Here is a 26105-nt window from a genome sequence, read left to right on the forward strand (position 1 = left end):
TTTGGATCCATAAACACAGTGTATCTATCCACTTATTTAGATGTCCTTAGCTCTCTCAACTTGGCTTTATAGTTTTTATTGCACAGGTCTTGCACATTTCATTACATTTGCTCCTTCATTTCTTGCATACTAATGTAAATAGTATTTTTAAAAACTTCATTTTCCAAAATTTTGTTGCTACTATATTGAAATACAATTGATTTTTATCAATCACTGGACCTAGTATCCTGAGAGCTTGCTCAATTATTAGTTCTAGTAGCCTTTTGCAGATTCTTTAGGAATTTTTACATCTACAATCATGTTGTCTGTACAAAGCTGGCTTCATTTCTTCCTTTCCAAACACTATGCCCTTTATCCCACCTTCTTCTTCCTCCCCCTTATTTTCTCACCTTACCAAATTGGCAAAGAGGTCCAGTAAAACATAGTAGTATGAGAGGGGACACGCTTGGCTTATGCATAATTAGAGGGGACATGGTTAGCCTCTCACCGTTCAATATGATGTTTGCGGTAAATTTTTCACAGATGCCTTTTATCAGACCCAAGAATGTCAAGAACTGTTAAGGATGGGACTTTCATGGTGATCCAGGGGTCGAGTCCACCTGCCAATGCAGGGGACATGGGTTCCATCCCTGGTCCAGGAAGATTCCAAATACTGCAGGGCAACTAAGCTCGTGTGCCACAGCTAGCGAGTCCGCGAGCTGCGACTACTGAACCTGCGGGACCTGTAGCCCGTGCTTCCAGAGAAGCCCATGCGCTGCAACTAGAGTAGACCCCACTCGTTGCAACTAGCCCACGCACAGCAATCAAGACCTAGCACAACCAAAAATAAATAAATGGAAAAAAAAAGAATGGATTATTAAAAAAAAAAAAACACAACTGTGAAGGATGTGAGCTTTTACAGTACTTTCATGCCAACAAGCTTGTTTGCTACAGTTTCATGGAAGCTTGCAGAAAACATGACTCCTGGGTTAGAGACAAAGGAATTTATTACTCACAGCAAGCAACATGAGCTTCACACTCAGGGTTTGGGTCTGTTTTCCCATGGGGATGTGCAGAGCAGCCCAGTTGAATGCTGCTTAGGAAACCCTAATATTTTATAAAGGCTGCAAGCAAATGTGTCTGACTTTGCCCCAGAGGGAGCCATTATCTTTATTATACTGGACTGCAAACAAACCTGTCCTCCATTCTGAAGAAAGACACTTTATTTTCCACAGTTATTTACCATACATATATTCTTGAAAATAAAGTCTACAAGAAAATACTGCAATGCCTCTGCTTGCAAGACATGCAAAAGTGTGACACACCCTACTTCACCCCCATTAGGATGATTTAGGATGACTATTATAAAGGGAGAGAGGGAGAAAGGAAGAAAAGAACAAGTGCTGGAAAGGATATGGAGAAATTGGAACATTTGTACATTGCTGTGGCAATGTGCAGCTGCTTTAGAAAACTTTATTGTGGTTCCACAAACACACAAAAAAAACCCAAAACTGAACACAGAATTATCGTTATCATCTGGTAATTTTACTTCTAGGTGTCTACCCAAAAGAACTGAAAGTAGGGATTTAAACAGATACTTGTACACCAATGTTCACAGCCCCGTTATGTACAAGACCCAAAGGACAGAAACAACTGAAATGTTTATCAATAGATGAATAGGTAAGCAAAAGAAAAAAAGAAGAACAAACAAAACCCAAAGTCAGTAGAAAAAAAGAAATAAAGATCATAGCACAAATAAATGAAACAGAGACTAAAAAACAATAGAAAAGATCTAAAACTAAGATCTGGTTCTTTGGAAAACAATACTTTCAAAAAATAGCCTTTAAAAACATTCTGAAATTAAAACTTTTATCCTTCATCGGTATGATTCCAGCTTTGTAACACTGGAGGGGAAAGTGTATGTGTGTAGGAGTATGAAACCACCTACATCTGTATTACCAACCCCCAAAAGACAGAGAAAGCACAAAAATGTTATAAAACAACATTTATTCTGTAATACTTTATCAGAGTGAATTGCATCTCTTTGGTAAAAATAAACTTTATAAACAATTTAATAATCAGAGATTAGATACAAAAACTAAACGTTTGTTAAGTTGTTTTTAATATGAGCAAAGACTGGCAACTAAGAAGTGGTTCACTTGGACTTGTCATCTACTTACTGGCAGTTATAACTCAAACTCAGGGGGATTTTTATGCTACATTAGAAAAAAGGATAAGGACACAATTTAATAACTCAAATTTCTTAAATCAGAAACCTTCTTACACTTTCACTTAAAAATAAATAATAGTTACAATGAATTGGCAATTACACATTTTTATACACTATTTAATGGCAACATAATACTTTAAAATTAAGCACTTAATAAGAAATGTACAACAATTTTGACATTGGCACTGGCAGTCAGAAGCAAAAAAAATTGTGTGATTTAAGAAAAAATGGCAGGTATAACATCAAAATACTTTGTTTTTCAGAAAATAAATATTCTGACATCATTAACATATTGAAGCAAACTGTTTAAATCAAAGGTATATAACATTTCAAACCAAAAAAAAAACTATAATATATATATATGTAAACCAGAAAGCCTTAAAGTTTCTTAATTAAATGCTATGGTCTTCACAAAAGGTTGTTAAGCTACTGTAGTATTTAAGACAATAGTCTTTACAGCTTTGTGAAGTATTCACAACCATTGCTTAAATTGCTGAGAAAGGCCTCCTGGTCTACCAAGACACACACACACACACACACACACACACACACACACTCACACACTCCCCCCTTAACACTTTTCTCTAGCTTTGAATTTGTGCTAACATATATTTAACTGACCACCTAGTATGATCCTTTACACAATGCCTCAGAGAATAGGAAAAGAAAGAAACATGTATATTCTAAACTTTACTATATACAAAGAAATCAAAGTTAAGAAACGCCATGTTGGTTATAAGGAGGATAGGAAAGGCTCAAGGGTGGAAAAAAGGAGGTGATCCATCAATTCATTTTCCATGTAATATTTTCTTTCTCTGAATTTGAAAAGTAAAATAAAACATGAACTAATTGAGTTATATATTGCACAAATAAATTTCAAAAATATATATTCATGAAACACTGATTCTATTTGGGATGGGAAAGATGAAGATAAATTGTTAAAACTTCTACTAGGGATCTGTCATAAACTGAGAGTGGCTGTTAACAATTTATATTGATGCAAGGCAAATTATACGTTAGCTTAAGTCACAATTTTAAAAGACAGAACCTTTCCAGGATTTCCAAGTTGTTTTTTATTACAGTAAAATTTGCTAGTAATATATTCTTAGAAATACAATTTCCAGTCCATAGGACTAGAAATGACTTCCCTTAATTGGGTGGTTATTAGCCATGTTTTTATCTCAATACACCTGAGGAATAGGATTATGTCTATGGAAGTAATTAAGGGGGATGGTAATTAAAAAGGTTCCTCCCCTTAAAAATAACTGCCTGGGTAAGTCAGCACACGGAAAGTGATACAGTGAATTCTATATAAGAATTCAATAAAGCATCCTGTAACTTATTCCTGTTAGCATTTAGTGTGAAAGTTCATTGACTTTGCTAGTGATGAATATAACTTTTAAATTTGTGGTAAGAGTACATGAAGAGGGAAAGAAAATCAAGTTTAAAAGTTATTGCTATTTATATTGACAAAAATAACTTTAAAGATCTTTATTTGAACTGAGAATGACTTTCTCCCTTCCTTATATCTTAGATCATTTTCCTTTACTTACAAAGACTAATGATCTAATGGACAAGAACCAGAGAGAACATTTGTAGTTCAGAATTTCAGTTAACAAAATAAATTGGAACCAGATCATTAAAACACTGTTAATAAGGTCTATCCAGAGGACCACAGTAAACAGCTTAAAAATATTTTGTTATTAAATGATTTTTATAATCTGTGTACTATTTGTGTGTATGTGCATGTGTCTGTGTGCTAGTCTCTCAGTTGTATTTGACTCTGCAACCCCATAGGCTGTAGCCCACCGGGCTCTTCTGTCCATAGAATTACCCAGGCAAAAATAATGGAGTGGGTAGTCACTCCCTTCTCCAAAGGATTTTCCCAACCCAGGGAGTGAAGCTGGGCCTCCTGCATAGAAGGCAGATTCTTTACCACTGAGCCACCAGGGAAGCCCCGTGTACTATTTATACTGTGATAAAACAATTTAACAATTTTTGGTGTTATATTCACTGTGTATAATAAAAGATGTTAACTTAGGTTAGCAATTTTATGCAGCAGATGTGATACATATGAAGAACAAAAAATTTAATACCTCATCCTGCATACATATTATCAACAAATTGGAAGATTATTATTTTCAACAGCAGCAATTCTATCATTGTGGCTATCCAGGTTCAACTACAGTTAACATGGAAACAGGACAGATAAAGTTGTTATCCCTGGCTTAATGTCTTGACAACTGAAAAAGACATTTTCATTAGGCTTCTCATTTGACAGTTTTGCTCAAATAAACTCTACAAGTTAAAAGAAAATTGTCTTTTTTTTTTAAATGCTTTATCATCATAGAAACAGCTGAAAGTAACAAACCAAAATCATAAGCTTATGTGTATATGTATATATGAAATCATCAGAAAATAAAAACAAGGTCATTGTCTATGAAACAAGATGCAGCATGAGCTAAGACTGAACTTTTAGAAAGCTGCTTTTGCCATTGTAAAAAATACATTATGAATAAGTTTAACTTTATTAGTATCCTTTGTCCTTTTTGAATGATATAGTCAAGCTATACAAATGATATGAAAAAATGTGTATCATATAAGCAGATTTGTTCAAATACTGAAAAAGGCCTTGGGCAATACACATTTGGAAGAGTAACAAAATCTTTTAGGATGGATTTAATGGCACGTAATTACACTGCCTCCTTAAAAGGATTTATAAAATTTTATACAAATTTTAAAATTCATGAAGGCATTTTGTCTCTATAATTTTGTTAAATCCTTTAACTTAACTGGGTGCACATACAATTTAATTCATACAAAGCTTGAATAGAAGTTTTTTCCTAAATGATCTACCTTTATTTATGATGACATAAATAACACATATTCAAATGTTTATATTAGATTACACTCCATTCATGTAATTTTCAGAATGCAGTACATTTAACAAGCCAATGAAAGATCCTCTTATTGCAAAAGTGTGCCTAAATGAGACTCCATGGCTATATCCTTTCATTGGATACTTTCTCCTCAGCAAAGACAGCTAGTGGCTAAAATCAAAATAATGGTTGCAAAGCACTTTGGCTGCAATAAATGGCTCCAATAAACACTATGGAATATCTCGGAAGTTAAAAAATTTGAAAAAAATAATATTGTAACAGAAACTGAAGTTCTTAGAATAAATTACATCACAAAATTGCCTTTTCTAAATCTTAGAACTTTTTGCTATCTCTTTGCCGATTATGCAAAAGGAACTTTCTGGACATTTAGGATCTTTTCCAACTTACATTCAACTTTGTTCATGTGTCAACAAAAAATAATTAAAAACAAAAATTAAGACAAAATAAAATATTCAAATCTCATCCTACTGGATTACACGTGTCAAGAGAGGAGTATGGGAGAAAGAAAGCAGCAAAATTTCTAGCTGGATTGGCAACTATAGTTAATTACAGATAGGAAAAGAAAATGAAAAAAAAAGTTAGAGTTGCCAGTTCTTACACTTGGACATATTAACAGAACAAAAGACTTCCCTACAAGTTTAAGACAGAGGCTTGGGACCTTTTTTTTTTTTTAACATAAAATTTCCAATCTTGAAGACACTTATCACAAAAATTATGCATTTAGGATTTCACATCATATTGATGATTGGGCATGATCCTAACAGCAACTATTTAATAAAAATTCAAAAAACAAAAATATTTTGAAATAAACAATTAGCACCCCTCCCCCACCCTAAACCAAAAGAAGTCCATTATGGCTTTGATATCCCTTGTAAAGAATTAAGTAGAAGAGTATTGCCACATTTAAAAATAATTTCACACTAGTAAGTATTTCTATTTTTTCCGCTGCTTTTGATTCTGTGTCTTTGCAGTACTTATTAGAGAACCTAGACATGTACGAATACCAGCAAGGTGAAGCAGAGATCCAGCTGCCTCTTTGAGCTCCTCATCAATTTCTTGACATGCTTGTTTTCGCATCTTTTTGTCTGGCTGCCCCTTTTCAGTGGTATCTGCACAAGCCTGCGATGCATAGCCACTGTCTCCAAGTGGATCATCTTCATAATCAACGTCTGTGTCTTCTTCACTGCGAAATCCTTCACTGCCATCACTTCCTACATGGCTACTCTTTGGGATAAATTCATACACCTCATCCACAGAAGACAGAGAAGACACACTAGACCTGGACGCACAACGCTGTGCTGCCATGCTACTTGCACTGTAATTGTGGTCTTCTTTTGGGTCAATGCTGGTGGCTAAAGAATCACTCTCATGTAATCGCATAGCACTGGAATGATTGAATGCATTGCTATAACTCCTCTTTTTTTGCATTGCTGTTTTAAGAGGCAGAGGCTTCTCACCTGTGGAAAATAAAGCTTCCATCAGTAAATCAAATGCATCTGACTGCAGAAACAGGCCATTTAAAACTATTATATCACTCCTGAATAAGTGCTTTAGACTGGTGATGTTTCGTGGGTCTTTAAATTTTATGCAGACCATCATCCTGTAGGAATCAATCTAAAATATTTTTAAACCATTTAATGGTATGTCTTGACCTTCCCATGGAAAATACAATTATTTCAAGCTGCTTGTAGAAAATGCCTCAATATTAATGTGTCACTGGTTAGCTAACAATTTACTTGTTGATATTTAGGTTGTTGCCAGTTTTTAACTATTACAAGTAATACTGCAATGAAAATCCTCTACATGCTTTTTCTTACACATATGGAATTTTTCTAGGAGAGATAAAAAGAAACAGAATTACTAAGTAAAAAATACATACATTTTAAATTTTAGTTGGTGTTTCCAAATTACCTTCCAAAATAGTTGTATAAATTTATATCCTTTGTGTGACAACACCCAGTTCCTATACTTAACCTCTAATATTATCAATCGTTTTAATTTTTCATAATCTTATGACAAAAAGATATTATCTCAATATTGTTTCATTTTGCATCTCCTTGATTTCTAGAGAAGCTGTATCTTTTCAAATGTGTGCTATCCATCTGTATATTTCCTCCTCTGAGGCCTAGCTATTCATATATTTTATTGAACCGTTTCCTTATTTCTTACCTACAGAATCTTTTTATGTTGTGCACATATGTATACTCAACATTATTCCTTTGTCTGCTATATACAGTGAAGAAATATGTCATCCCAGTACTATGCTTGTGTTACTTTTCTTACAGGTATCTGCTGTCGTCAGAACTCTAAATAAGAGTTTGATGTCTAATTAAATTTACACAAGCTTTTATGGATTTTGCACTTTGTATGTCAAAGATAGCTTTTCTCATTTCAAGGTTATAAGCATACTATGTTTTCTTATTCATAGCTTCATTTTTACTTTTATTCATTTCTTAAAAATATTTATTTTTATGTATTTATTTGGCTGCACCAGGTCTTAGCTGCAGAATGTGGGATCTTCAGCCTTTCGTTGTGGCATGTGAGATCTTTTGTTGCAGCATATGGGATCTAGTTCCCTAACCAGGGATTGAACCTGGGTCCCCTGCACTGGGAGCAGAGTCTTGTCCACTGGACCACCAGGGACATCTCCATCTTCACTTTTAAATCTTTAAGCTTAATTTCTAAACATGATATTTATTTCTTCATTTATTGGTCAATGTAACAAGAAGTATCATAGCATTAACCTCAATTTCACAACTCCTCACATAAATTAAAAGAAAATAAAACAGAAACTAAGTTATTCAGATGAAAATACGACCTAGTTAGAAAGAAGTAATTTTGCCTGTCCTAAATGACATGTGAAAGGTGCTCACAAAAAAGAAAAGCATGATTTCTTACATTCCAAAATTCCTTGTTCTATAGAAGTATTTAAAAGCATCATTGCAGTGGCAGCATCAATATCAGATTCTAAAAAAGGAAAAGAGTGATAATATTAATGTTCTTTATAAAAAAGAGGCTATTATAGTATATGCATGTACCCAAAGGTAACCAACATTAAGGTTTTGGTGTATTTTCTACTTACAAAAAAATGCATAATGTATATAACATATGTAAATTATACACACACATATATATAGATATCATATATATACAAAGACACAAACACATACAAATAAATGTACAAAACAAGACTTATTATTTTGTTATCTACTTTTGTTCATTTAAAATTATGAACAATATTTTATAAAGGAGAATTGAGAGGCACTAGAGATAATGAGAAGGCGATGGCACCCCACTCCAGTACTCTTTCCTGGAAAATCCCATGGACGGAGGAGCCTGGTAGGCTGCAGTCCATGGGGTCGCTAAGAGTTGGACACGACTGAGCGACTTCACTTTCACTTTTCACTTTCCTGTACTGGAGAAGGAAATGGCAACCCACTCCAGTGTTCTTGCCTGGAGAATCCCAGGGACAGAGGAGCCTGGTAGGCTGCCATCTCTGGGGTCGCACAGAGTCAGACACGACTGAAGCGACTTAGCAGCAGCAGCAGCAGCAGCAGCAGAGATAATGAAAGTTTTCCTCTTTAATTATTCACAATGAAAATAAGAACCCGACCTGCATTTCAATAAGGACTGCCCTTAAACAGATTAAATTAGCTAAGAACACACATAAATATTAGCACTGTCTTTAGTCATAATCACATGCAAGCCTATAAGTACTACAATTATGGATATTCCATTAGAAAAATGGATTTTAATAGGCTGGTAAAACCAGCAGGTTCTATTCCAGAGGTCATTACGCTCTCATATCTACTTTTGCACTAGCAGTTCCTCTACATCCTGGCAATCTGTTAGCCTTTATAACCGTAATCGAATAAAAGTAAAATGGTACAATCTAAAATGTGAAGGAAAAGTTAGAAAATGTTTACAAATTTTAAAAGATAGGTTATAAAGGATAATTTATATAATTTATATATCCTTTAATTATAAAGGATAGGTTTAAAACAAGACTCAAAAACATTCCATTTCTGCCTCAAAGTTGGAAAATTTTTATTATCCCCAAATCTTATTTTATTTATAATATCTAATTATAAAATTGTCTTAGATAATAAAGCCATATGGATAGTGACTTGTTTCCTCCTCATCTTGACCACAAACTCTGTAAAGGCAGGAAATGTTATGACCTTAAAAAATAGGTTTAAGTAAATCAGAAGATTGTTGCTATGAGAAAGCACATATTCTTCTCCCTTGAATAAAGTGCAATCTCATTAATCAGAGTTTCTATATGAATTATTTCCAATTAGACTGTCAGCTCCCTTAAGGTAAGAATCATGTCTTATTCTCTATATTCCATAATACCTGGAACAAACAGTAGTTCCCTGATAAATGAGTGAAGAATATATTGTATCTCTGCCAAATCTCCTTTCTTTAGATTAAGCTGATTATCACCAAATTACTAAACCCTTGACATGTTCTAAGTATTATTAACTCATCTCACTCTCATAAGTTTATGATGTGGTACTATTAGTATTTCCATCTTAAAGATGAGAAAATGGACAAAGAGGGATCTCTAGGAACGATAGAGATGGGATTTAAACCTGTGCAGTCTACCTCCAGAATCTAGGCCTTCGATTTGTAATCTCATCATCCCTCAAAATTTACCAAGTATCTATAATTAGAGTAGGAAATTTTGCAGGAAATTATTGAGTATAACGGAAATTCTCTATTTTGTTACTCATTCAATAAATTGAGTGTCCTATCTCACACTCCAGGCTGAAAACAAAACAGGAAAATCCCTGACTCTCAGAACACAAAGAAATACAACTTCTGAGAGATAAACACTAGGGAGAAGAAAATTGGAGGGAAGGAAGACAGAGAATGTGGGGAAAGGTAGTTGCAACTTTAAATACAGAGGTTAGGGAAGGCCTCAAGGAAAGGTAATAGTTGAGCAAAAACCTCAGGAAGGTGAAAGAAAGGAAACCATGAAGATATTCAAAGATAAAGCATTTCAGGCAGAAAAAAAAAAAAAAAGAAATCAAGTTAAGAAGAACTTGAATCAATGATTCCCACATGCCACAGCCATAGACGCTAATAAAACAAAGACCTCTCCAATTCCCATCTTTTAGAATGAGACTTGATTATGATAGAGTTCAGTATTCTAACATGTCTTTAAAGAAAAAAAGCTAGTAGAGCTCTAGCCCATATTGTATCTCTGTGTGAACTGGAAAAAAAGCAACTGGCCTGCAGGTGAATGCTTCGTAAACCAGGGCACACAGCTTGAGGACTGGGTGTGGTCCAGTCCTTCCGAAATCAGCCCATCACTGTCTCAGCCGGGTGTCCAGTGTGCAGGGCGCAACCTGCCTGGCATGATACTAACAGAGAGACTTCTGCTCCATGGAATGATTTTGTTTTCTTTCAATAAAAAACAAAAAACCTTTTTTTTTTTTTTTTAAAAGGGGGAATGGTGGTGAGGGAAAGAATCTAATACTGAAATGCATTATAACAAGTAAACAATTTCAGGAAATTTATTAATCTTGTAAATGAAGCACCTATAAAAGATTTTTAACTTTAAAAATTAGTATATCTTTATAGTGTGTATAGGGGCTTCTCTGGTGGCTCAGAAGGTTAAGAATCTTGCCCACAATGCAGGAGATTGGGTTTCGATCCCTGGGTTGGAAAGATCCCTTGGAGAAGGGAAAGGTAACCCACTCCATATTCTTGCCTGGAGAATTCCATGGACAGAGGAGCCTGGAGGGCGATAGTCCATGGGGTCTCAAAGAGTCAGATACAATTGAGCAACTAATACTTTCACTTTCTGTAACAGTAGAAATGACAGGAAAATTGTTCTTTGAATACAAATTCTTATAGGAATTTGTTAAGCCAAATTAGTTTGAATAGTCCAACATGAAATTACTTCTTTGCGAAAGGATTTTATCTACATCTGACTTTGTTTGATTTAGAACATTCGCTAAATATGCTTCCCACAACATCTTCTCAATTACCTCAAAAAAAGTTTAACTTCAATGTTAAAATAAGCACTAGAGAAATGATTCCATCTGGTAATCAAAAACACCTGATTATCCAACATGGTATTGGAAGTGTGAACCACTTCCAATACCATGAACCACCAGGGAAGTCTCCTATCCAACACTGTAAATCAACTATACTTCAATAAACACCACTACCACCTAATTATCAATGATTTGTCCAAAGTACATTCTTGAACTTCCTGGAACAAAAGCAACAAAACTGTGTAGATTTTACAATTCTTATTTATAGTACCAAATCAGTTTTGGTATTACAATTAAACTTAAGACTTACTTATTGTCACAGCTGAAAACACTTTATAATGTTTTTCTTATATTGTTTATAATGTTTATGTTTATAATTTTTTTTCATTAATAAGTATAGGGTTGGTTTGTTCAGGTTTTTCCATAACATCTTACTGAAAAATCCAAAAAAACTTTTTGGTCAACTCAATACCTTTTGCGATTTTAAAGATGGCTCTGTGTTCTCAATAAACATATTATTAGCTGTATTATCTAACATATTCAGAATGAAAATTTCATTTTTTTATAAAGTCTTTTGTATATATTTTCTCTGACACTATTTAATCCAATAATTCACTTCCAGCTTAAAGTCATTTGTCATTAGAGCCATGAGAGCCATCCAAACAGTAAGTTAAATAATAACAAAAATAACCTGTTATAAGTCATATTAAACAGCATTAAATAGTTCCCTTTTTATCCTTCATAGTTCTGACTGCTGCTGCTGCTGCTGCTGCTAAGTCACTTCAGTCATGTCCGATTCTGTGCGACCCCAGAGGCGGCAACCCACCAGGCTCCCCCATCCCTGGGATTCTCCAGGCAAGAACACTGGAGTGGGATGCCATTTCCTTCTCCAATGCATGAAAGTGAAAAGTGAAAGTGAAGTTGCTCAGTCATGTCTGACTCTCAGAGACCCCATGGACTGTAGCCCACCAGGCTCCTCCATCCATGGGATTTTCCAGGCAAGAGTACTGGAGTGGGGTGCCATTGCCTTCTCCAATAGTTCTGACTAGAGTTCAAAATATGCTACTGATTTAATAACTGGTTCAAATAAATCTCTGTCAAAACTGTTAACTTGTTCTTCCTAGTTTATATTTTCTTAGCCTTGATGCTAAGAAATTATTAACAATAATTGAGAGAAAATTAAAAAGACATCAGTTTTAACTATGTGAAAGTAAGAGTTATAATAAGACAAGTTTCTATTACCTGATTCTCAGTCCATTTGCTTAAGGAACGATATAAGAACCACAGTGGCAGAATTTAAATGATTATAAGCCAAGTATCAACTACAGCAGGATTTACTGCCTTTATCAAAACCAGTATACACAATTACAGAGCATCCAAACAAGGAAGCTGTTTCTCATGATTCTTAAAAGTAGGAGAGTGATTTCAATAAATTACTAGTACCTGAAGCTGTCTGAAGTACCAGTTTACTTTCACTTTAATTAAGATACAAATTGTGCAAATTTGTAAACTTAAATTTGAACTTAGATTTGCATTTAGTTCCTACCTTCATCATTAACTATCTGAATTTTATACTTGCTTGTAATACGCTACATATACTTTAGTGCTTAAGTATAAATACTAAAATTTACTAATTAGAATATGGTTCCATTTTTGTCTTCTTTGTTCACTGATGCATCCTTGGTGCCTAGAGCAGTGACTAGCATACAAGTGCACTCAATAAATATTTTTCAACACATGAATTTACTACAAACCCACACCAAATCAAAATATTGACCAAAAAAAGTTTTGTTCTGCTATCTCAGTATGAGATTTCTCTGCCTCCTGCTGCCTGTTATACAATACTGTAACATTGCTATTGGCCAGATGAGCAAAACAGAGGAGACTTTAAAAAGGATAATTCTATGAAGTGACAGATGAATTTTATATCGACTCTTGGGCTCCAAAGTCACTGTGGACAGTGACTGCAGCCAAGAAATTAAAGGACGCTTGCTCCTTGGAAGAAAAGCTATGACCAACCTAGACAGCATATTAAAAAGCAGAGATATTACTTTGTCGACAAAGGTCCATATAGTCAAAGCTATGGTTTTTCCAGTAGTCATGTACCAATGTGAGAGTTGGACCATAAAGAAGGCTGAGTGCTGAAGAACTGATGCTTTCAAACTGTGGTGTTGGAGAAGACTCTTGAGAATCCCTTGGACTGCAAGGAGATCCAACCAGTCAATCCTAAAGGAAATCAGTCCTGAATTTTCATTGGAAGGACTGACGCTGAAGCTGAAGCTCCAATACTTTGGCCACCTGATGTGAAGAACTGACTCATTTGAAAAGACTCTGATGCTGGGAAATACTGAAGGCAGGAGGAGAAGAGGATGACAGAGGATGAGATGGTTGGATGGCATCACTGACTCAATGAACATGATTTGGGCAAACTCTGAGAAATGGAGAAGGACAGGGAAGCCTAGCATGCAGCAGTCCAGGGGGTCGCAGAGTTGGATATGGCTGAGCAACTGAACAACAACAACAAAGTTAGAGCCAACAGTGAAATTTCAGTGATATTTACAAAACACAAAACTGACAATGTCACCTTATTCTTTAAAGACCTTCAGTAGTTCCCCTAACTTCTCATATCTGGTAGGAGTGCAGGCTCTGAAATCAGAGTTCCTTCTATACCATTTACTAGTTGTGTAACCTTAAGAAAGTTACTTAATCTCTCCAAAGTTCACTTTCTTTATTTGTAAAAGAGGGTAACAAAACCTCAAAGAGTTGTTGTAAGAATTAAATGAAATAATGCAAGCAAAACACCATAGTCAGGAACTCAATGTAAACTAATGTTACAGTTACAGGAAGAAGTTCCAACTCATTATACTAAAGAAGCTCTGCTTGATTTGGCTGCTGTTGCTGCTAAGTCACTTCAGTCGTGTCCGACTCTGTGCAACCCCAAAGATGGCAGCCCACCAGGCTCCGTCGTCCTTGGGATTCTCCAGGCAAGAACAGTGGAGTGGGTTGCCATTTCCTTCTCCATTGATTTGGCTAATGCCTGCTTAAACTTTTTCATTTGCCTTGCCCATGCTAAACGATCACATCTATAGCTACAGGACCAAGGCTACTTAGTCTTCTGTGCTCTTAGGTTTCAGCCATGCTTACCAACCTGCAGTTCCTAGCAACTGTCCCAGACCAAACCTCTAACCAAGGTTAAGTATCTGTCCAACTTTTGAGGCCCAGAGCTCAGGCATCACACTTTCTTCTCAAAGAGGCCTTTTCCGTCCTACCTCTAAGCTTAATTTGCCACCCACTTCCTTTTCTCCCAGTGTATTCTGTACAATTCTAATCAATTAAACATGAATTAATTCTTCAATTAGACAGTATATTTTCTGAGACTAGGGCCTGGGTCTCTTTCTGCATATCCCAAGGCACCCAGAATTCAGTGATTAGCAAAATGGATGAATTCAACAAGTACTTGAAAGTTTAATCAATTTATTGCTATATTTTTTCAAACTTTTTCCCTAGAAAAAAGATATCAAGAGTTAAGAAAAAGCAAATTTCCTCAGAGTCTATGTATATGTGCTAAATCAACCTGATTTAAATATAAAATTTCTTAAAGTTTTTGTGTGGTACAGTATTTCATTTTTCTCCTAAAACATTTGTATGAGAGATGATGGATAATACATACAACTCATTAGATGAAAAAATACCTATGCTCTCCTTGTGGAAGCTGATCCCCAAAGGAAGAAGCAGAATTTGGATGGAATAGAACAAGAACCAGAAGAAATTCTAAATAAACCCCAGAATTCAAGACAGAAAATGTTCTCAAAATGTGCATATGAGCTAAAGCTTAAAAGACTAAGGGTCAGAATTTACTGAAGTAATAAAAAGAAAAAGGAAGTATCAGCAATACCAAAACATAAAGAGAGCACATTTACTCATGTAGGTAACAGGAAAATGGGTACTTGCCTTATGTTCAGTCACAATATTATCTGAAGCAGACTAATTCCATTAACTTCTCTGCAGAGTTCTCTTAAGCTTTTCACATTCTTTCCCTCCCTTATTTTTACAGACCATCATCATATGTTTCCTAGGCTTGGCTTAGTGTAGTTTTAAAGAGCCAAATGTCTCTGATACACAGAGAGGCTTTTCATCTGATAATTTTTATTTTTATAGGTCAGAGTAACATCTGCAAGCTCCAAAGCAGCAATGTGAGGAAAACTTTTGTTAGTATATCACTAACCTATAATATTAACTTTGAGTAGAGGAAAAAACAACTAATTCAAAATTTTTATCTACTTTTTAAATGTCAGCCAAGTTCAAAAGTTAGTTTTGAAAGCTTACTGCTTTCTTCCTAAATTATAGTTCTTTCCACCTAATCTTGGAGAAGGCAATGGCACCCCACTCCAGCACTCTTGCCTGGAAAAATCCCATGGACGGAGGAGCCTGGTGGGCTGCAGTCCATGGGGTCGCTAAGAGTCGGACACGACTGAGCGACTTCACTTTCACTTTTCACTTTCATGCATTGGAGGAGGAAATGGCAACCCACTCCAGTGTTCTTGCCTGGAGAATCCCAGGGACGGGGAAGCCTGGTGGGCTGCTGTCTCTGGGGTAGCACAGAGTTGGACACGACTGACGCAACTTAGAAGTAGCAGCAGCAGTACACCTAATCTATAAAATAATTATGTAAAGCCATCCCTAACTCCAAGGCCATAACAGAAAGAGTGGCAGCCAGACTTGGCCACGGGCCATAGTCTGTCAACTATTCTAGTCCGACAGACTTGAAAAGATGATTTGGTACTTACTGCATTACTAAGAAATATTTCCCTATTTTCAAGGAAAAGTATACAATAAAAGGAAATGAAAACAGGGATATGAAATAGTATACACAGTATAATCCAAGTACCTGGAGAAAGAGTGTGTTTGGGAGGTGGTGGGTGGTATGTGCATGTATGGGCATGCATACAAACATATCTACTCTCGTGTAAGGCATAAAAAGGACCAAAGCAATCATATTAAAAATGTTAACAGCAGAGGGGCAAGATAGATAGGGTAAGAGATTAAGAGGTATAAACTACTATGTAAAAAATAACTAAGCTTCAAGAACATACTGTACAACACACGGAATACAGTCGATATTTTATAATTATAAATGGGGTATAACCTGAAAAACTGTGAATAACTATGTTGTACACCTGAAACATACAATATTGTACATCCAGTATAGCCCAATTAAAAAGTTAACAGCAGAATAAAGGGTAAGTTTTAGTTTCTTTTTTATAAATGTTTTTTATTTTCTAAACCTTCTATAATAAACAGGCAATATTTTTATAATTAAAAAATAATTAAATAAAAATTCTGATTTTAACCTGAGTTCTTATGATTTAAAATACTGATCTTTCACATACCTTTGAGAGTTCGCACCTGGTTCTGCTTGAGTACAGAGCTTAAGTAATGAGGTGATAAAGAACCACTGAAAAAAGAGATAAGACAAGCATACTTATTAAAAAAAAACTTTATTTCACATTTTATAAAACTTAGTTACAAATACAACTAGTTTGTACAATAAAAAAGTTTTTACCTTGTTTTCTTTGCTAATACTATTCAGTTTAGCAAGAGTCTGCCAAAGCAGAAAGAGTATAAGATCCAAGTTTAAATCACAACTATTTGGGCGTTCTTAGGCAAAATAATTAACCCTTTAGTTTCTTCATCTGTAAAACAGGAATAATTAAAACTCCCACATAGGGTTGTTGTGATAATTAAATAAGAACATTAAACTTAAAATGCCCAGAACAACAGACAATACATAATAGTTACTGTTTGATTCTACACTGGATGCTTAAGTTTGATAAGATATTAATATAGGTGTTACTACAGAAATGAAAGTGTTTATCAAAACAATGTTTAAAGAAGACTGTATGGTAATGACAAAAAAAAAAAAAGTTCCTGATTTAATTAAAAATATCAATTACAAATCAAAATTTCTATATTTATGAAAAAGAGACCAGCAGTTTCTTTTTTTTAATTTCAAAAATTTTTAAATATTTTTGGAACAAACTTTCCTCTTCTTTGGAATTTGTGATAGTATTTAAAAAAAAAAATCTGTTTGGCTAACTAAATTAGTCTATTTCTTAGTCACAGTTTCATATACACTATATAGTTCATTCTCTTCCTCAGACTTAACCAATTATGGCATGAAAGGGCTACACAAAGGCATGTCAGATGGAACTGTCATTCTGTCCAACAATAACAAAGAGAAAATATTTCTAAAAATATTTTAAAGTCGAAGATTACAACCTCTATGCTGCTGTTTACCTGTTTTTAAGCCACAAAATCATCTTTAACATTTAAACATATAAAAAATGAAAACATGAAAATATATCATATCAAAGGCACAGAAAAGTGTATTTTTGATGGTATACAAAAAAAGTGTGCCAATTCTCCCATTTAATTTTTAATAAAAAATAGCATTGCTAAATAAAACATAAAAGCAGTATCAACAGAACTTACCATTAATTTCCCAACTACTGTTCTTTTAAACTAGGACATCTCATAAGCACCAATACTAAAGAAAGTATCAACTCCCAAACAATGAGAATATAAACTCTGATAACATCTTTTCAGAGTTTCATTTCATAAGGATAAACTAGTTCTTGTCACAATGATCCTTCTAATCTACTAATATGGTAAATAAGCTTAAATCTCAATAAGTATGTATGTATATATATTGCTGAAATTTCAACTTTAGGCTAATTTTTAAAACTTATCAGCTACAAACACTCCTCTAAAAGTTATATAATTTAATTCCTTAAACACTACATGAAATGTTAGTAACTGCTGCAAATGGGAGTTCACTCTTCTACTTTTGTGAATGTTTCAAATTTTTCAATTATTTTACTAAAAAGCTTTAAAAAACTTTTTATAGACTACCCTTAAAAGTATTTTGACAAAACTGTCATTTTCAACTCAAATGAATATATATAATAGAATTTAAAAATAAAGATTCTAAAGGCTTCTTTCAAAGGCAATAGTCAGATTTAAAGTCATCATTTTCAGATTTGACTTAAAATGGGAAAGCTTTAAGATCAATTTAATGATGACTGAGAAAACAAAAGGCCAAGGAAAAGTATATTTGCCAACAGAAACAAATCAAATAAAAATCCAAAGCATTATTTTACTTGACATTTAAAAATTTGAGACTTGAACATAATTTTCAAATATTAAACATGCTATGAAGGGAAAAAATCTTAAAATAGAAAAATGAATATAAGTGTATATATAAATGCTGCAAACAAACTACCTTATTTCAAAAATTTTAAATATACTTCTATTTTCTTGTGTCTTTAGGTCAGTATTAGTACTGCAGACAATGTAAATGATCTAATCTTTACAAAAAGGTTTCAGGTTATACCTGAATTCATATTATCACTATCTTCAGAGTTTAGTTAGAATACATTATTAATTATTAATACATTTTGCAGAATTTATGCTCTCAATTACCCAACATCTTGGTTCCTAATAAGTAAAAATGCCTTAGTCTAATGTCTTATCAGTAAATAATTCTCTATGTAATTCGAAAAAAAAAAAAAAGATGAAAAAAACCCCACAACTTTAAGTTATTCCATCTCATATAATGAAATCTTACATATTGCCACTGACATTTACATCTTAGATCTTGTACCTTTGTGGTGACGCAGGAGGGCTGTAAAATGTGGATTTTGAGGAGAAAGGTTGCTTCTTCAGTGCCTGCATAAGGTTGGGTTTATATTCTGGATCAACACACCATAAGGAACCTTTTCCATTAACCTAAAATAAATTACATAAGAATTAGTAATCTGGAATCAGACACAAAAAGTGTCTGAATGTCTTTCATAAATGTGTGGGGACACAAAACCCAATAGCACCTTTTGAATACAATGCAAACACTTAAGTAAACTTGCCAGCAATGAACTGTGTGATTAAAAGCCCTGGAGGCAGACAGCCTGGGTTCCTATCTCCAGCTCTGCCATTTACCCGCTGCGTAACTTTAGGAAGGTTAACTAACTTCTATTTCTCTGGGTCATTATTCCCGTATTTGGAAGGTACGGATAATAATAGTAGCTACCTCACAGGGTTGTTCCATAGATTTAATTACACGTAGAGTACTCTGCACAGTGCATGGTGCATAGGGCCACAAGACCACAACACTCTAGGACACACCATTCACATTTGCATCACAGTTTGTGAGAATGATACAACACCAAGCTATGCAGAGAACAGCATGAAGGGCTATGCATGATGGCCCTTCAATTAGGTGGTCATTCCCCCCAAAGTGCTAAACAATATGATACTGGGTGATGCATCCAAAAATAATTATTTTTATGGCATTAACACTAGTATTTATTTTCCCATTTAAACTGCTTAAATTCAAAGCAAACAATTTAATGAAGAGATGGCAAAAGTCTCAAAGAGTAAAATAAAAAACTGAGGGATGGAAAAGACTCTTGTAAAAGGTAAAAAAGAGGAATAAGTACCATCCCTATCCTCAATATGGTTAAGTTACAACATTTGAGGGCCTTTTGGATAATAAGGTAAAGGGTACACAAGCCCAGATTTCATGGAAATAGTCATAAGAATCTAAAAATAATAGAAATGTATGTTTATTGGAAACTAGAGAAAATATAAAGAGAAGTGCCCACTAAATGGCAAATGAGAGATGACTCAAAGAATGGCTTGCCTGCTCCACAGTTCCTCTAATATGAAGGAACAGCTCACCAGGAAGGTAAGCAGACAATATACCTGAAGAATATCACTAAAATGATCTAATGTGCAGGGGAAAGGCCAGACCAGGAGATAATTCCTTCAAAGAGGTTTGAAAAATGCTGCATGTTTTACCTCCTTTCTTCTTAGAAGGTCACACTACATATTAGCAGATCGATGGTGGTTTAGTTGCTAAGTCATGTCCGACTCTTGGGACCCCATGGACTGTAGCCTGACAGGGTCCTCTGTCCATGGGGATTCTTCAGGCCAGAACACTGGAGCGGGTTGCCATTTCCTTCTCCAGGGGATCTTCCCAACCCAGGAATCGAACCTGGGTCTTCTGCATTGCAGGCAGATTCTTTACTGATTGAGCTATGAGGGGGTTCTAAATAGTCTTGCTTTATTTAAACCTGTTTTGTATTAAAAACACTGATGTAACTGATGAATTCTTACAGAATATACTTTCCTAATGTTAACACTGAGAAATGTGGTTTTTTTTTGGTAGAAAAAACTACAAACATTGATTAGACCATGAAGAAAAATAAATCTTATTTAAAGGTCACTCTAGTGCAAAAAGGAAAAAAAAAAAAAAAACCCAACTGCAAAATTCTCTGACCACTTGGAAATTTACAAATGCTCTTGAATTTAAAAAGATATCCAAACTATAATTACAGATTGCAAAGGGCATAAGAAAAACATAAAAACTAAGTGGATGTGGTCAAATGCACAGACATTAGTTGAGCTAGTTAAATGAAATAACTGAAGGATTTCAGGAGCTGTAACATCACCTGCTAACTCTTCCTTAAGGATACATCTATCCTGTTTCTTTAGCTGAACATCCATCCCTATCTACCAACCTGAACAGTTTGACTAGAAGAACATCCCTACAAATGTACCACATGGACCCACAGCTTACATATAGAAGCCCACAGTCATGCAAGGAGGAGGTTCAACTGCAAACTCATCCCACTTCCCCAGAGCTAAACACCACTTGCACAGAAGTTAAGAGTACAAGCCTTGAAGAAGAGTACAATACCTACCTTTGGAAACCTGGCTCTGTCACTTAACAGCTGTGTAACCTTTAGAAAAATATCTATGGTTCTCTGTGTATTAGTATGCTCAAAATACATATAAAACAGTACCTTCTGGACATAAGCCCTTAATACCAAATACTACAATTGTTATGTTTTATGTTCATTTTCTTTGCAGTTTTAAAAACTGTTCCTCTTTCTTCCAGTCTAATATCATTGTTTTATTCTCCAATAATTTGTTTTTCTGCTTCTATTCCACTAGATACTGACATTAAATTTTAATAAATATTTTTGAAGATATTTAATCTTTTGAAGATATAAATATCAAAAGTTAAATATAAGGTATAACCTGAACCCTTCTCACCATGGTGTACAAAATTTCCTCACAAGATTAGTGAGATTCAAACTGCTACTAATTTTTGTTTTTACATCTTTTCTATTTCAAAAACCCCTTCTGAAAATTTGAATTATACCTCACAACATTAACAATTATCTAGACAACAGTAAAACTGACCCCTGCTCCTTTCTGCTTGTATAAAATCCCATATGATGTAAGCTATTATGATTGCTGAAGATTTAATATGATGAATTCCAGGGTGCTTCCATTTCCTGAACTGTTTTCAAAGTAACATTAGTCTATTACTGAGGTTTTTTTTTAATCTCTGAATATCATGTCATAACTACTATAGCAGAACAGTATAATGAAAGAATGGTTTCACAGGTTTTAAAAGTGAAATATTAAAACACTGCTTACTGACTGGCTACTGACATTGGACTAATAATTTAATCTCTATCTGTCCTCTAATTCATATTTTATCTGTAAAAAAACAGACCACTTCACTGAGTTGTGATGAGATTCAAATAAGAAAATTTTTATGTAAGTGACAGAGCTGCAAAGTAAATGAATACAAGAGGTTATACTGAAAATGGCAGAAAGTCAGTTTATGTTCCTATTCTTTTCTTCTAAGAGATGAAGGACTTTTAAAAACATAAACAATAAGAACAAAAATTAATTAATTTTGAAATGAGACAAAAGTTAGAAATAAACAAGAATTAAACTGATAAGGGAAAAACACTTTCGTGTGAGGAAAAGTATGGTAATTGAGTGTAAGGCAGTTTTTAACATCCCAGCAACTTAAATATATTGGACAAGAAAAACCATGGTGTCATATCATACTGTAATACAGAAAGTAACGTACCATACTATCAGATGAAACTTTTTCTGGCCTGTGGCAGCAAGATATCACATGAACTACATTGAAATTTTAAGTTTTTTCCAAAGGAAGTCAAATTTCTACCCATGTATTTTAGAATTAAGTGATGGACCATCCCATCTTAAATTAGATGTAATTCCAATCACTTGGCCTAAGTGGTAAGTGTATTCTGAAGATAGAGAAATAAAACTTTAAAAGTGATAGCACCCACAACATCCTTTGTCCCCAAACCACTTCAGTTTCATATAGAAAAGAAATACATAAATTATTTTTCATATATAGACTAAGACAATTATTTTAATGATTCTAACCATGTTCTATCTTGGTATTCCTGAGATTATACTCCTAGAAACTGTTTGGTTCATAAATCTACTTTTAAAATTCTATTGTGAGAGAACTGCAAATTGTTTTGATCACAGAAGAATTGGTATTTCCTTGAAACAGCAAATTGGAAGCACTAGTACTGAAAACTTGCAGTTCAGGGCATTTAAGTATCTTGAGTAAGGTCTCCAAATAACCGTCTGTTTTGTGTTACCATGGCAGCACTTCCGTTCACTGAGCCTGTTCACAAACTATCAGTAACAAGATAGAATTATGTATTTGCTAATCTATGTTTTAGAGTCTAAAGCAAAAAACTTATTTTTAAATCTAAGTCTCAGTTAAAAACTATGTCTCTTTATTGTTGTGCTTAGATGATAGAACACAAATACTAAAGAGTTTAAGAAGTATTATTTTAAAGTGAATATGACTATTACAAGAAATGCTTTTTTGTGCAGTGGAAACAGGAAATGTGCATTCTCTCATGTACTATTTTGCATTTTGAAACTCTAAGGCTTTTGGACATATTTGGTAAAGAACCACTGAAGGTTCTGAAGAAATAAGGAATATACTGAGACTTGAACTTTTAAGATTTATCTTAATGGAAGTTGTAAAGAACATTGGAAGAAACAAAGTTCACTATTCCTGGAATGTTTTCATGTACCTGCACTGTACATTTTAATATTTCCCCCCCTTGACTACCTTTTTCAGTGGTTTTTAGAACCACTGAATTTAAAAGGGCATTCATAATTCTTGCTCATAGTGTGAATTTTCAATGGTGGCTTGCACGACTTCATTTCTTGGGATTCAGCTATTGAAGCAAATCACACTACGAAAATGTACAGCCTGAAATTGTACAGGCAAAACTTATGATTTCACGTTCCCCAGCTAAATTCTCACATTAAATATTTTAGTCTGGCTTTTATAACAAAGTTCGAAAAGCAGATTTTAAGACTTCAATGTTAATGTTCAAAACATAAAAACAAAACAAAAACACCTTGTCTAGCTTTTCTGATTTTAAAATTCATAAATAACAAGCCAAGATTCTTAGGCCTATCTTTTGAGAGTGGTAACTACGGTATGGATGAGGGCAGGGAGCTAAGCAGCAGCCATAGCAGGTGACTAAGTATCTGTATCAACCTGTGGTTTGACCTGGACCTTTGTCATCTTGCTTTCTTTTTTGAGATTATCATCTCCAGACAATTATTCATCAGAAAAAGTGCTTTTCAAGGTTGCCAAACCTAATGGAAGTGAGTATAACTTACTTGCCTTTTGCACGTAGAAAAAGGAAAAAAATCAGTATTTTGAGGTACTGATTCAAGCAGTAGTTTATTAAAAAAATAAAATAAAAACAAACCACAAGCACTCCCAATCTCACTTGAATTTATCACTTTTTGTCCAAATTTTGCACTTAATGACATAATGTTGGCAGCTTGAAAATGGCCACGATAGAAATATTTATATCATGGAAATTGGCAAAAGTGATACCTTCACCCTCACCCAATTGTTAAATATTTAGCAATACACCACTGTTCATATATTTTTAATTCTAATCTTTTGGCTGCTACTTGATGCTAATCAAGTTTTTTTCTTCTTTCTTTTGGCTGTGAGATGCAGCACGTGGGATCTTAGTTCCCTGACCCATATCAGACCTGCACTCCCTGCAGTGGAAGTGTGGAGTTTTAACCCCTGGACTGCCAGGGATATCCCCATTTTCAAGTTTTTTTTTTTTTTGCAACATTTGACACTGTTGCTCATTCACACTTAAACTTACCCTCACTGGCTTCCATTATACCATACTTTCCTTAGACCCTTCTACTAAAAACCAATGCTGATGACTAGTTTCTTTTATATCTTGCCATAAGCATAAATACAATAGGTCTAAAACTAGAAAAGAATTAACTGATACAGTTCAAAAAATAAAATCTAATGATGCATAGTAGAAAGAATACATACAAAATTTTCAACACTTTCAGTCATTTGAAAGGAGAGCCTGACTGATAGGGGAATGCGTTTCCAAAATGACTTACTCATATGTATATTGAGTCTGATTTCCTTGCCATACGGGTCTCTCCACAGGGCTATTTAAATGTCCTTATGATATAGCAGTTGACTTCCCATATAGCTAACTGGCCAAGAACCCAAGATGGAAGCCATGTCTTTTATGACCTGGATTCAAAAGGCACACTCCATTTCCATAATATCCTCTTGGTTACACAAACCAGCCAAATTCCATAGTGAAGGGGGACTCTGCTGCTGCTGCTAAGTTGCTTCAGTTGTGTCCAACTCTGTGCGACCCCATAGACAGCAGCCCATCAGGCTCCCCTGTCCCTGGGATTCTCTAGGCGAGAACACTGGAGTGGGTTGCCATTTCCTTCTCCAATGCATAAAAGTAAAAAGTGAAAGTGAAATCGCTCAGTCGTGTCCGACTCTTTGCGACCCCATGGACTGCAGCCTACCAGGCTCCTCCATCCGTGGGATTTTCCAGGCAAGAGTACTGGAGTGGGGTACCATCGCCTTCTCTGAAGGAGGACTCTACAAGGGCACAGATACTGGAAGGCAGGGCTCATTTGGGGGCTACCTTGGAGGCTAGCTATAACAGACTGATCCTTAAAAATTGCTGAGGCTTTTTAATGGCTGAGCACATAGCTGGCCTTCATAAATATTCCATGTGTAGTAAAGAATGTGTTAAATAGCAATTTATTACATAGCAGTAGATAACTAATACAATCTCCTTTAATCGTAAGAAAATGATGTGTCCAAATGCCTTGCTACCCAGGGTGTCTCATGGATTAGAGGCATCAGGATCACCTCAGAGCCTGTTAGAAATTAGAAAGCCTCAGTCTCCATCCTAGATTTGCTGAAGAAGAATGTGTATTTTAACAAGATCCCCAGATGATCAGTAGATACTTTCAAGTCTGAACAGCACTGTCCTATGAAATCCTTCAGTTATCTAAAGATTTAATTACTTGCTTTTTAAACTTTTATTCCAGAATTTTTATATCAGAACTTTCTGCTGCCACTTGGGTTACAGAAAACTACAAAAGAACAACACTCCTAGATTAACAAGAAAAAAACCAAAATAATCTACAAAACCATAATTTTTTATGAGCCTGAGAATTTAGACTGCAAGAAGAATTGATTTTGAGGTGTGACAGGATCCGTGAGGAGGGATGAAACATAAGAGCTGTTTCACTTTTGGTACAGCATGGAAAAAGTGGCAGTTACGATAAAAAGTAAGAAAACAAAATACTCAAGGAGACCTAAGGAAGACACCCTTGGAGATGGAAATAGATGTGTTGAGCCGACTATGGTCTGTGGTTAGAGCAAGGATATCAGGCATAGCTCATTCATGCTCCAGGCCCTGAGTGAGTATAAGGTAAGATCAGGTGTCCCTCTGGGAGATGCACTAAACCTGCCTAAACCCTGGACAAAGCAAACAAGAAGCAAAAGCTGTCTGCCACTGAGAGAGAGAAAAAGTACCCTCCCTCACCCCAGTCACCAGCAAAAGACAGCTACTGTTGGAAGAAAAGTACAAAACCCAGTTATCCTCACACTTTACTGATACTAGGCAATGCAGTATACATCATGTGGAGAAAGACAGGAAATTAGCTCATGCTCAAATGCTCCAAAGATACAAAGCAGAGATCTGCTGCCACTGGGAAATGGTCACTCACTTGTACCCAGAACTTCCCACTGATATT

General features: G+C 34.9%; 1 protein-coding gene across 4 annotated transcripts in view; it reads right to left on the bottom strand.

Annotated features, from left to right (window-relative positions):
* Window positions 1–1969: 1969 nt before the first annotated feature.
* The window catches only part of FOXN2 (forkhead box N2), a 60889-nt gene continuing 36753 nt past the window's right edge, over window positions 1970–26105 (bottom strand). For all 4 annotated transcript variants that reach the window (XM_070379615.1, XM_070379612.1, XM_070379613.1 and 1 more), the window contains 4 exons: window positions 18781–18905; window positions 16508–16572; window positions 8008–8076; window positions 1970–6566 (listed from right to left, as the gene is read on the bottom strand). In XM_070379615.1, the coding sequence (XP_070235716.1) occupies window positions 6043–6566; window positions 8008–8076; window positions 16508–16572; window positions 18781–18905 (783 nt within the window). In that variant the 3' untranslated portion in view covers window positions 1970–6042. The remainder of the gene's footprint in view (window positions 6567–8007; window positions 8077–16507; window positions 16573–18780; window positions 18906–26105) is intronic.

This window comes from Bos mutus, chromosome 11 (genome assembly GCF_027580195.1).
Source record: "Bos mutus isolate GX-2022 chromosome 11, NWIPB_WYAK_1.1, whole genome shotgun sequence".
In the NCBI taxonomy this organism is placed as follows: Eukaryota; Metazoa; Chordata; class Mammalia; order Artiodactyla; family Bovidae; genus Bos; species Bos mutus.